Below are 13,761 nucleotides of genomic sequence, written 5' to 3'. Positions count from 1 at the left end.
ACAAATGTGCAGTCATCAGTTAATATAACGCAGTGCCGTATCGCAAAAAAGGGCCTGATCAGGAAAGGAGGTATACCTTCCGGAGGTGAAGTAGTTAAAAGTGATTGAATCCCGATGTGTTACTAGGGTCACCATTGGAAAATTGCCTTCATTAGTGTTCAACCCGCTGGGTTGAAGGAAAAAAAATAGTGGTGTGTACGAGGCTTTAGGTGTATTAGACCCATGGGCGTCCGCTTCATAGGGCAAGGGGGGGGGGGCAAATTACCCCCCCTGGAAAATCAAGAAGGTGTTGAAGAGCTGAATTATCTCAAGAGCTAATTCACACTGCCAGCTGGCCGCGTTATCGGTAAAGCGCCGCTAAAGAGCGGCATTTTACCATCGTTTTAGCTGCGCTATTCGGTAGTTAGCAGGCACTTTTAACCCCCGCTAGCGTTTGAAAAAAAAAGTTAAATGCGACTATATCACCGCTGCGAAAGTGCCACCCCCCTGAAATGATTTCAGCGGATGCCCATGATTAGACCATACCGTTTTAAGCCACTTACGCTTTTATGACTTTTTGGCCATATCCAACATTTGATGTAGCATACTTTGGGTGCCAGTATTATCCCTGGCCCCTACTTCACCCCTCCCTACCGCCCAAAAAAGTGGGAAATTCCCAGATTTTATTTTGAACATTTGGTCACCATACCTTGGGTATGGTAATCATTTATGCATATTCATTGTTACTTTGTTTTTGAACAGTGTATTTTGCATTTTACTATACAAAAATGCCACGATTATTTGGGGCCTGTTTACTGTTTATACCGCTAACCACAATGTTTCAACCACTACTTAGTTACTCAATGGTAAATATAGCCTTTGAAGATGATAGCCTTTTCTAGAAACATGACTTTGTATTATATAAAGCTATTATTGTAATAACCATTGTGAACAAAATTAGTGGTGTGACTGCAGATATTCAGATTATTGCTGATAATATTATACAGTTTAGAAAAAAAGCAGTTATGTTATTGATTCCCATGGGCAACACCTTTTTTTATTTTTTTATTTGAAAACACAGCTGAAATACACATATTTGTACTGTTTTAACTACCTTGAAAGTTACACATATTTTGCACAATGCACAGCCAGACAGGTGTCACGCTTCTGATTTAGCAATTCATCATCCTGGTTCAATAGTTTAGCTTTCTCTATCACCTTTTCCTTCAGTATTTTTTATGGAGAAATAGATTCAAAATGTATCTCGGGGAGCAATATTTTAAATGCAATCATTTGTAAAAATATTTACTCTGGCATATTGTATCAATTTGAAACAGCTGAATCTACGCCGTCGTAAATTTAAGCGTATTCTGGAAACCAGATACGCTTAAATTAGGCTAAGATACGAGTGGTGTAATGCCGGGTACACACGAGAGGATTTATCCGCGGATACGGTCCTCCGGACCGTTTCCGCGGATAAATCCTCTGAGGATTTCGATCCGCTGGAGTGTACTCACCATCGGATCGAAATCCGCTCCGAATTCACACCGCGGTGACGTGTCGCGCCGTCGCCGCGATGATGTCGCGGCGACGTGCGCGACGCTGTCATATAAAGATATCCACGCATACATGGGATGGGTTCGGACGGATCGATCCGGTGAGTCTGTACAGACCACCGGATCGATCCGCTGGAGCCGATTCCAGCGGATAGATTTCTTAGCATGCTAAGAAATTTTCATCCGCTGGAAATCGGTCGGCCCGAAATATATCCGCGGATAAATATCCGCTGGAACGTACACACCAGCGGATCTATCCGCTGAAACCGATCCGTGGATCAATTTCAGCGGATCGATCCTCTCGTGTGTATGGGGCCTTAGTCTCCTACGCCGTCGTATCTTAGGGTGCATATTTACGCTGGCCGCTAGGTGGCGCTTCCGTTGAGTTCGCCGTAGAATATGCAAATGACTAGATACGCCGATTCAGAAACGTACGTGCGCCCGGCGCAATTAGTTACGCCGTTTGAGTAAGAGATACGCCGGCGTAAAGATAAAGCTGCTCCCTAGGTGGCACAGTCCATGCAAGGTATGGACGTTGGAACAAGCCTATCTTTTTACGTCGTTTGCGTAAGTCGTACGCAAATCGGGCTGGACGTAATTTACGTTCACGTCGAAACGGCGTACTTTGGAGCAATGCACACTGGGATATGTCCATGGATGGCGCATGCGTCGTTCGTTAAAAAACGTCAATCACTTCGGGTCACCAGTCATTAACATAAAACACTCCTCCCTGTTCCACATTTGAATTAGGCGCGCTTAGGCCGGCTCATTTACGCTACGCCGCCGTAACTTAGGAGGCAAGTGCTTTGTAAATACAGCACTTGCCTCTCTAACTTACGGCGGCGTAGCGTATATGCCATACGCTACGCCTGCCTAACGTTGCGCCCGCCAACGTGAATCTGGCTAATAGAGTGCTTACATTCCTAAGGAAGGTAGCCTTCAATTGTGTGTATACATGCAAGCACAACCTAATTAGTGAGAAAAGTCGATTACAAAGAACATTTCGATGTAGAAGTAGGTTAAGCCACTACCGTAAGGCTTGCTTACGTGTTTGCACATGGATACATGTATTTACTTCAATTATGTCATTTACTTATTTTCTATGTTTGTTTAACTTGTCAGAACCAATAACATACAATATATTTTATTGGGTCATTTTGGTGATTAATGTGTGAGGGGTGCCCGACGCTCCTCCCCAAGGAGCGTTCCTACAGGGTTCCCCAAAACAAACAGGAAGCACTTCAATTCTTAAGGCCCCTTTCACATGACTGTTCCGATTGGGTTCACCTGTCTGTTTTTCAGGCGGACCCAATCGGAACCTCCATTGCTATCTATGGAGCGGCGGATGTCAGCGGACATGTGTCCGCTAACACCCGATCTGATCCTGTCTGCTAAAAACAGATGGTTGGGGATGCGCTCCCTATCCGTTTGGCGAATTGGATGACAGTTGGATGGAAACGGACAGGTGATTTGTTTCCATCTGACCCAGGGCTGTCTTAATGAGAGGGCACACCTGGGCACTGCCCAGGGGTCCCAGCTGCATCAGCTTCCAGGTTTTAGGCTGGATTCACACATATGCAAATGCAAACTGGATGCAGGTTTCCAAAAGTGACTGGCTCTCAATGTCCAGCGTGGCCGCGGTCCGGTCCTCATGGAAAAAGGGTCCGGTGCTCAATAGCAAGCTGCTTGCTGTGGGGGCACTCGACAGGAGGGAGGGGCCAGGAGCACAGAACAGGTACCCGAGACGAGGAGGATATAGGCTGCTCTGTGCAAAACCAACTTGACAGGTCAGGTAAGTATAACATTTCTGTTATTTAAAAAAAAAAGAACAAGACTTTACAATAGCTTTAATTACTGGAAAAGTTATAATGTTAGACAGTAATTTCCTGCTTTAGGTGTCTATCTCATGTGTCTAATTTTTGTCTAACACATTTTCTTTCCTCAGACTGGTTCCAATTGGTTGGTTTGTTACACGATATTGGGAAGATTATGGCCCTGGATAATGAGCCACAGGTACCTGATCCATGAAAGGAGACATCTATCTCAATAAATGTACACACCATCAGACAGAATTCCGCGCGTACACGATACAAGGTGACGTGGCCACGCCGCGACGATAACGCGGCGACGTACGCGGCCCTGGAAGATCAATGCTTTCACGCATGCGTCAAATCACTTTGACGCATGCGAGGGATGGCGGCCGAGCGGACATATACGGTGAGTCTGTACAGACGACCGAACATGTCCGACAGACAGGCCTCCAGCGGACATGTTTCTTAGCATGCTAAGAAACATTTGTCCGCTGGAAAACGGTCGGACCAGTTTCAGCAGACATGTTCGGTCGTGTGTACGGGGCCTAACAAAAAGATCAAATCAGATGTTTTGACTTTGCTTCCTGGATACTAATTTTAGATTTAGATTTAAAAGGTTTAAATTCATATTAACAACATGATATTCAGTCAACTAGCAATTTCTGAAAGCGTGCAGCAATATCAGCCCCCTATTTCTCATATGACAGGTTTATTTTAATGTCTCTGCAGAACAGATAGTAGGATGATAGCAAAGGCTATTGTCTCCTGCTAACTACTTGTAAATCTAACTGTAGCGCTTACCCCCGAAGGAGCCGCTGGTTTATTCGGGATCGGTGTATTAAGTTACCAAGTTCTTCTGTCTAGGGGTAATACTTGTGAGTGTGGGCAAAAGAACAAGTGTTCAGCCTGTAGTATAAGTTTTCAATGCTTTATTCCAAGGCCAACAAGGCCAACATCAACATGACACACAGTAAAGGAAAAGGTTGATGAGAAAGAGAAGCATGTAGCATCAGGCCTTGGATATCAGAAAGCAAAAAGAGAGCAAGCCTGATCTCAGCACAGACAATTCAAAACGTCGCCACCCTCGCCAGGGTGGGTAAGTGCCCCCTGGACAGGCAATTAGCTTAAACCTGGCAGCCAAAGGGTCACTTGTAATAATCGGATAACTGGAGGAAATAATGCCTCTGCCACAGGCGTAGTAACTATTCAATATAATTAGAGCGTAAGGATAGCGAATCCTCCCAGTAAGTCTTATTCTATAGGATCACCTACTGACAGCAAAGAAAGGAAGGTACCTGTCATGTAGCGTTGTGATCGGATGCCCGGTGGTTCGTCCAGGCCTCACAAGCATCCTCTGCACTCAGGTTCTCCCGAGCCAATCCCCCACCGTTCAGCCTCCAGCTTAGGATCTGGAACCCAGCAAGTGGCTGGGGTCCCTTTCTTCATTGAAAGAAACCTCTGCGAGGTGCATGGCCTCAACCAGGCAGGCCATGAGGATGGGGCCCGTGGATGCGCGCACCCTGAAGGTGGATGCCGCACTTGGAACTCGGGCCCCGCAGACTTTTAGAAAAAATGGCCGGTGCTTCAGGTATACCCCCCGCCAGCATGCCCAAAGAGGGAAACTCCTCTGATTGGCTGCTAGGGAAAGGATGGTTCCGTCAGAACCCCCGCAGCGCCAACTGCCGCCCAAGGGTGGCAACGCACCCCTGGACACACAGACTGACCCAGGAGGCAGCCCCGAACCGGCAACAGCCCAAACCAACAATCAGTGAATGGGAGCAACGAAGATCCCCCATTCCCCACTAACTTTAGCGTAACGCCCCAGCTATTTAAAAGGGGGGGGGCGCTACATAACTATTCTCATAGTTAGAAGCAGGGCTTTTTTCTCAAACAATAGGTGCTAGAACTTAACCACGGCTCCACAAAACCCCTCCCCCTACACACACATCAAATAGTGGGTGTGGTCAGTCAACTTTCATGAAAACATTAGGGGGTCTTCAAGGGGCATTAAATATCAGGATTGCATTACATACAGAGTGCAGAGCTGTCAATTGTAAACACAGAAATCAGACTTCTGTGTTTACATGTGATTGTGTTGAGCAGGCACCAAATGGTCTGAGCCAGAGGTGGTAGAACTGAGTTCCACCAAGTTCCCCCTGAAAAAAATCCCTGGTTAGAAGTATACATAAAATTATGTCAGTGCCATGTGGTCAATGGGAAACCAGCTGATCTTTCTTCTTTGCAGTGGGCTGTTGTTGGAGATACTTTTCCAGTTGGCTGTAAATTTCAGAAATCCATTGTGTATAGTGATACAACCTTTAAGGACAATCCAGACATAAGGCACCCAGTGTACAGGTGAGTAGAAATTACAGTGTTTAAAAATCTATTTTATAGTGCTGCAACAAGGACCTCTATCATCAGTTTTCTATACTAATAACACTAGAAATACACAAACCCTTAGATAAAATGCAGGTCTTTTCTATCCTAAATGGTATGAGTTAGGCCATGCAACGTGCAGAAAAGGGGACAAACATATTTATTACCACGCTATTAAAATACAGATATACTGCAAATGAAAATTCTAGATCAGCCTTTCTCAATCAGGGTTCCATTAAACCCTAGGGTTCCTCCAGAGGTTGCTGGGGGTTTCTTAAGCAATGAGAAACTTCTACCTCTCGGATAAGTTCCCACTGACACCAATGATCATTTTAGCTATTTGTAAGGGGAGGTTTTTTCCCATTGACCAAAAACGTAAGAAACTTTACACTAATGTACAGTGAGATAAAAATATAATATTATTAGCATGGGTTCCTTGAGTTCCTTTTAATGGTTTCTCCGTGTTTAAAAGAAAGGCTGGTCTACATTATTTAATACATTTGACAGACTTGTTACAAGCGACAGGACACTTTTGTTTCCAATGTTTTTTATTAAGTTTTCAAAGAGAAAAAAAAATCAGGGGGAGGGGTATACAAAGAAAATTAGGAGCGGGGGGGGGTGGGAAATATGCACCCACAGTCCACATCTGGGGGGCCATCAATCCAAAACAGATTATTACATATCTACACATAACAGTTACACATCTAGTATCCAGTATCCATAGCGTTCCCCCCAGAACCATCTCCTAACAGGGATAATCGTCAACGTAGCCCGGGATCCCCCAGTTGTGGCGCTATCCAGGCCCAAAGGGCCAACATACCCCAGCCCACTACCTCTGAATTGGTAACATATCAGTAGTAGAGCAGAGAGGAAGGAAGAAGAGGAGGAAAAAGGATAGAAGAGGAGAAGGGAAAGGAGAGCGAGAGAAAAAAAAAAAAAAAAAAGGGAAAAAAAAGGGGGGAGGGATGGCGCATCCCCATCCACCAGCCTTGAGTTGGATCAGTGTACATTTGTGAGGTAAGTGATCCAGGGATCCCACACCTTATCAAAAACCTTGACTTTGTCATTCAGAATGGCTGACAACCTCTCGTTCACCATGATCCATGACAACTTAGACTTCAAGAGGCAAAAAGGGACAGTGGGGGATCTCCATGACTTGGCGATGGAAATTCTAGCTGCCACAAAAATAAAAGCTATCAGTTTTTTCAAGTACTTTGACGTGCCCTCCACCGGACGTCCCAGCAGTGCATGCAGAGGCGACTTAACGAGGTTCACCTGGGTTATAGAATAGATAAAATTGTAGGTGCGTATCCAGAATCGCCTCAACTTCTGACATATCCACCAAGTGTGGTACATGGAGCCGTCCTCATTGCACCCTCTAAAGCACCGCGGAGACGCCCCTGGGACAAAGGTGGCTATTCGCGCAGGGACCATGTACCACCGTAACAACACTTTGTAATTGGCCTTGATTAAAGAGGTGTTAATATAGGATCTAGACGCCCCCTGCATCAGCTTGCTCCATTCCGCCATTTCAAGAGCCGTGCCTAGATCCTGTTCCCACTTTTGCATATAAACCAACTTTTGAGTATTAGAGGACAACAAGCTGTAGATTATTGATATGTGACCGGAGTGTTTGTCAAAGGTTCTACAAAGTTGTTCCATAGCCGTTGATGTGGAGAGGTCCGAAGAGCGGTTCAAAGTCCCCAAAAAGTGAGCAATCTGAGCGTATCGAAAGTATTCAGCCTTTGGAAGATCATACCTCTCCTGTAGAACCGACTTTGACAAAGCCCCCTTGTGGTCGCATAGATCCGCTATCCTCAGTAGACCCTTATTGATCCACCAATTAAAGTCCTGAGGCCGGAGACCCGGGGTGAACACGGGGTTGTGGAATAGTGAAGCCATCGGGGTGTGTGGCGATTTAAATTGATATGTTTTTGCTAGGCGATCCCAGAGGCTCAGGGAGAATGACAGAGACGGACACATCACAGACGGCCTATCCCGTCCCCTCAGCCACATCAGGTGACTGATCTCTCTGTCTGGAATCAAGGAAGACTCCAATCCCATCCAAAGCGGTTTGGATCGACCCGTGTGAAAACGAATCAGCTGGGCCAACTGGGCTGAGTGGTAATACTTAAGGAGGTCCGGCATACCTAATCCTCCTCACGATTTAGGTGTGTATAATGTTTTCCTGTTCACCCTAGGCCTCTTATGGTCCCATATGTAATCAAGTAGTTTGGCCTGAAACTTCCTAAGATCCGCACTCACAACAGCTAATGGGAGAGTTCTGAATAGGTACAACACCTTAGGCAAGATGATCATCTTGACCGAATACAGCCTACCGAACCATGACGGGGGTTTAGTTGACCACCTCTGAAGGTCCTCTAACAACTTGCGGAACAGGGGGGGATAGTTCTTCCTATATAGTGTAGTAAGAGTAGGTGTTAAATAAATACCCAGGTAAGGGAGGGCTTCCTCTTGCCATCTAAAAGTGTACTGACCTTGCAAGGCTCGGACTATGTGGGGCCTCAAGGAGACGCCGAGAGCCTGGGATTTGGAGTGATTTACCCGCAAACCCGTAAACGTCGCAAAATGTCCTAGTACCCCCTTCAGGATTGGCAAGGAGGTAACCGGAGAGGAGAGGAGCATCAGTATGTCATCCGCGAACAGCGCACATTTATGCTCCCGTCCCCCACAACAGACCCCCAATATATCCGGATGTGCTCTAATCTTGGTCGCCAAGGGCTCCAAAGCCAAGATAAACAACACTGGGGACAGTGGGCAGCCTTGTCGGGTACCTCTATGTATAGGGATGTCTTGAGACTTATAGCCCTTGACCACCAAGTTGGCAACGGGAGCGTTGTATATTGTTCTAAGTGTCGTCAGAAAATGTGACCCAAACCCATATCTCTCTAAAATAAAAAAAAGGTAATCCCAGGATAGTGAGTCGAACGCCTTCTGCAGATCTAGCCCTAGTAGTAAAGCCCCTCTCTGTCCTCCCCCATCCCAGCCCGAGTTTAGCGCAGATATGATGTCTATGATTCTTCTAGTCTGGTCTGGGGCCTGTCTATGGGGGACAAATCCCACTTGGTCAGGGTGTATGTATCGTGCTAAGAATGAGTTCACTCGGGTGGTCAATATTTTCGTCAGGAGCTTAAGGTCGACGTTGATCAGCGAGATCGGGCGGTAGTTTGAGCAGTCGCTATGGTCCTTGTTGGGCTTGGGGATGACATGTATAAACGCCCTATTCTCATGTTGCGCGAGGGGGGAGCCTCCGCGTAAACCATTGAAGAGGGCACATAAATGCGGAGCTAGGATTTCCGCATATTTACGGTAATAGTTGCCCGAGAACCCGTCCGGGCCCGGTGATTTAGAAGGGTTCAGAGACTTAATGGCCGCCACAATTTCCTCAGTTGTGAATTCTGCCTCCATCAATTCCACGTGGTCGCTAGATAACTTGGGGATAGAAAGATTACCCAAAAAAGCCTCTGCCTGAGTCCTGCTAAAGTCCCCCGGAGATTCATACAGTTTAGAATAGAAATCGGCAAACTCTTGGAGGATCTTGTGGGGATTCTGGGTAACCTGGCCACTCTTCAGTCTCAGTTTGGGAAGAGCGGGGTTAAATGGCCTAGGGGTCAACCTTCTCGCCAGTAGTTTATTCGGCTTATCGCCCAAAGAATAAAATCTATGGTGTGACCACCTAAGATATTTCTCCGCCTTTGTAGTAAGGCTCAGGTTCAGAGCCCTACGCGCCTCGTCTATTTGGGTTCTAAAATCGAGGTGTGGGTTAGACTTCTGTTCACGCATTGCCCGACGCAATTCATCTTCCTGCTGCCGAATCGTGTGTTCACGCTCCCTCTTAACCTTAGAGGAAAGCTGTATAAGCGTTCCCCGCACGGTGGCCTTATGGGCCGCCCACAATGTCACCGGAGAGGAGACCGACGAGGAGTTTTCCTCAAAAAACAGTTTTATGGCTCGCTCGATTTCTTTTTCGAAGGCGGGGTCATTCAGTAAAGACTTGTTCAAACGCCACGATGGTGGGCCTGACTTTGCCCAGAGGTCAGTCAACACAATTTGTACCGAAGAGTGATCCGACCAAGACATGGGGATTATCGTAGCAGACGAAACGAATGAAAGCAGGGGAGAGAACGTGAACACATGATCTATGCGTGAATATGTCTTATGCACATGGGAATAAAACGTGAAATCCCTATCAGTAGAGTGGGCGTCTCTCCACACGTCTACCAGATCATAGCTATGTAGAAGACGCGCCAGTACTCCGCTTCATCTAGTAGCGTGTTTCAGTATTACCTTCCCGGGATTGGATCTAGAACCCGATCAAGAGAAGTATTACTATCCCCGCCGAGGATCACATGGCCCGCCACGTGGGGCATTATGACCTCCAGCATAGAGCGAAAGAAAGCCAATTGACCCACGTTGGGGGCATAATACGATAGGAAAGTGACCTCGCTCTCGTTGATTTTCCCCACTACCATGATGTATCTACCCTCCTTATCTCTAATGACGGTGACGGGCGTGAATGGGACCTTTTTTGCAAAACATATCGCTACCCCTCTCTATTTGTCAGGCCCGTTAGATAGAAAGACCGTTGTGTATCTAGCGTTTAAATACCTGGGGGCCGAGGGGCTCGTTTTGTAGGGGAATTAATACCCTGCACATTGTGTGTTAGGATGGTGTATTTAGTAAGGGACCTATTCGCCATATTGGTTCGGTAGTCTGTACTCACGGTTCTGGAGAAACAGGGGTTCAGTCCCCGAGGGTCTCGGACCTTGTTGTGGAATCTGATCTCGGGATGGGGATGCACCAAAAGGAGGACAGGAGAGAGAAAAGAAAGTCTGGTTAAAGAAGAAAAGGCATGGAAGAAGTAAATCTGAGTTCAGTACATTACAGTTCAACAGAGACCGCCCAAAAGACGATCGCTGCCAAAACAAAAATAAGAAAAAATTCAAATTAAACCATAGCGCAAAAAATGACGAAATAGAAAGAAGGGGGAGGAGGAGGGGAGAGCGAGAAGTAGACGCTCCCCCCTCCCCCCCCCCCGGGTCCGCCGAAAAACGGCGCGTAGTCATGGGCATAAAGAGAACAAAATTGCCCGTTAACCTGCGCGAAGTTGCCCTCACCCAATCAGGAGAGGCAAGTTCGCTATTCGTGGCATGCGTTACCACCCCGGCCCTTCACCCTCGCAACCCGATACGAGCAGGCGGAGCCCCCCCGCCAACCACGCACCCGTAGTGTATTAAGCAATTTCTAATTTCCGGTCCGGACCGGACCAACTCAGCACATAAGCTGATTACATGGTCTTATCACGTAGCAACGGAAAAAATTTAAAACGCGAAACAAAAGTGACCATGAGGATAAAAAAAAGGAAAACGAACGTGAAAAAAAAGGAAGAAAAAATTTAGAATAAGGCCCTTCTCGCGGCAACTCGTATGTGGATAACATAACGCAATGAACATAACAAAACAGACACGTCAGAACTATTCGTCCCCGTTATTGCAACCCTCACTTCTGGGGGGGTCAGCCCCAGAAATCTGTGAGGGGGCCCTGCAGGGGGGTATTTAGGTAAAGAGGTAGGCACGGATTGTGTCCAATCATCAAGTTTTCGGAGGGGGCCTTCTGGCCCTGGAGCGGCCCTGCTGGGACCATAGGGGGGACACAGGCCTGTCTCCACCCCCCGGGGCACTGGTGGAAGCCTGGGGATCCATGGTGATCAGTCCCAATTCTTGGAGTAACGCTTCTCCCGATTGAAACGAATTGAAAGAGTAGGATCTGCCTTTATATGAGAACGAGAGTCTGAATGGAAAAGACCAGCGATACTTGATGTGACGATTAATAAGATGGTTCAAGAGGGGTTTAAGCGCTCTCCTCTTCTGGATCGTGGATTGCAAAATGTCCGCAAAGATTTGGACCGGGTGTTCCATAACAGTTATGTTGCCCAGTTGCCTGGCCTCCAGCATCACTTTCTCCTTGATCCTGTAGTAGTGTGGCTTGACTATAACATCCCGTGGCAGACCGTCTGGCCTGGGGGCCGTTAAAGCGCGATACACTCTATCGAGTTCTAGCTGGTGGGGAGAAATGTCCGGGATTAACTGTGTCATCAAGGCATGGACTGTCTCCTCCAGATTCAGGACCGTTTCTGGGAGGCCCCTCACCCGGAAATTGTACCTGCGAGATCTATTCTCCAAATCTTCAATCTTTGCGTTAGCGTCATCCAATTGGTCCTGTAAGGACATGATCATTTTGGAGTTTTGATTAACGCGTCTAACCGTGCCGTCCATTTTGGTTTCAATGCTATCCAGCCGTGCTCCAATATTTTGGAAATCTGACTTTACCCCAGAAGTAATCATTGTACATGCTTTTGTCAGTTCTTGTTGTAAAAGGGCTGAGAATCTGGCCAGAAGCACAGTGTCTCCAGAATATGAGGAAGCAGGGGCAGGGGCATGGGCAGGGGACATCAGGAGCGCGGAGCTTCCCTGGCTGAATGTGATCTCAGCTAATTCTGCCATCTGTCTGTCTGTGGACGAGGCTGGGGATGTGGTAAACAGCAGTGGTGCTTCATCAGGGGAACCAGGCAAGGTAAGATGGTGAGGCCCTAGGCCCAGGTCAGAGCATGGGGAGGGGGTCCCAACTTGTGACTGTGAAGAGAAGGGGTCTCTATGTACTTCAGCCTGAATGGACATTATATTGCCAGGGCCACGAGTGTCAGTCTCTGGGTCTAGGCCTCCACCTGTCAGCGCTACTTTGCCACCCAGCGCCATCACACTTAGGGGGGCCTGATGCAAGGGAGAGCCATCTCCTCCTCCAGCTGTATGGCCAGGCTGTATCTGTCCCCAGGGCGATTGAGCCCTTGTTTGCAGTGTGTCCCGCTCCGCGTCTCCCCCTCCCCTCCTCACCTCCTCCGCTCGATCCTCCGGCCTGTCCCGGGAGCCGCCACGTGTAGTGTCTCCCCTGCCCGGCGCCATCTTAGGCTGGGGAGATTGCTGCTGGGCCTGAGAGCGCGTCTTGCGGGAATGCTGTGAGGGTCGGCGCTGATTGAATTTGTTGCCGGCGGTCCTCCGCTGCATGTTCCGGGTCCCAGTAGTGGGGTGTGCTGGTCAGGGTCCGATACGCCCGCTCAGGTGCTGATTATAGCTTGAAGGGCCGCGGCTGTGCGGAGCTCGATCAGCTCATGATCGTCCTCGGCGCCGCGCGCATGCGCACTTGACAGGACACTTTTGATTTAAACAAGGGGCTATTGAAAACAATCGATTTTTGCTTGTCGAAACATTTTTTTTTCTTCTTTTTTTTTTCTTTTTCTTTCCTTTTTGTGTTTTCAATATCTCTTTATTAATTTTTTAACAAATTACATAGTACAAAACATACAGTGATTGATCAGTTTCTATACACATTATGCTATTCCACTGGTCTGGGACTATATTTCACAGTTTAGGGCAATGGTGTCCAACCTTTTGAAGTGCGAGGGCCACTTAAGCGACTTGGTAACTGGTCGCGGGCCACAATGAACAGAGAGGGTGGATGGCATGTCCGTGTCTGCTGTGCATATGCACAGCAGACACGGTCATGGACACAGCCCACTATATATATATATTTTTTGGGGATCGGATTGGAGGTAGGACACAAGTAGGTTTATGCCTGCCACTACTTAGAGGTAAATGGAGGGTCCAATTGGTTGGACTGTCGGACTGACCGTGTGAAAAGGGGCCCTTCGCTGCTTTCACTCTGATACGCTGCGGTTTACCCGCGGGTGCAATGCAATGTACCTTTTCGCTTTCCTGCACTTTGCAATAGACTTCTATTATATTCTGCAAGTTTGGTGCACTTTCTGAATGCTCACCAAACTCGCAGGTAATAACAGAAGTCTATGGCTCAGTGCAGGTACCCCGCAGGTGTGCTGCTCTGCAACTGCGGATCAGTTTGAAAGCACCCCAGTAACCACTGCAGAACAGATATGCCCATATATACACTGTGAATTTAGTAATAAACTGACGTTTAATAGTCTTCTGTTCTATTCCATCCCAGAG

At 47.4% G+C, this 13,761-nt stretch overlaps 1 protein-coding gene across 1 annotated transcript in view; it reads left to right on the top strand.

The window, feature by feature from the left end:
* The window catches only part of MIOX (myo-inositol oxygenase), a 66,139-nt gene that overhangs the window by 41,629 nt on the left and 10,749 nt on the right, over positions 1–13,761 (top strand). The window contains exons 5-6 of the mRNA XM_040343180.1: positions 3,481–3,548; positions 5,592–5,701. Coding sequence (XP_040199114.1) covers positions 3,481–3,548; positions 5,592–5,701 — 178 coding nt within the window. The remainder of the gene's footprint in view (positions 1–3,480; positions 3,549–5,591; positions 5,702–13,761) is intronic.

Source organism: Rana temporaria, chromosome 3 (assembly GCF_905171775.1).
Source record: "Rana temporaria chromosome 3, aRanTem1.1, whole genome shotgun sequence".
Taxonomy (NCBI): domain Eukaryota; kingdom Metazoa; phylum Chordata; class Amphibia; order Anura; family Ranidae; genus Rana; species Rana temporaria.
Note: the sequence above shows the minus strand (reverse complement) of the source record. Positions and strands in the feature narration are given on the sequence as shown.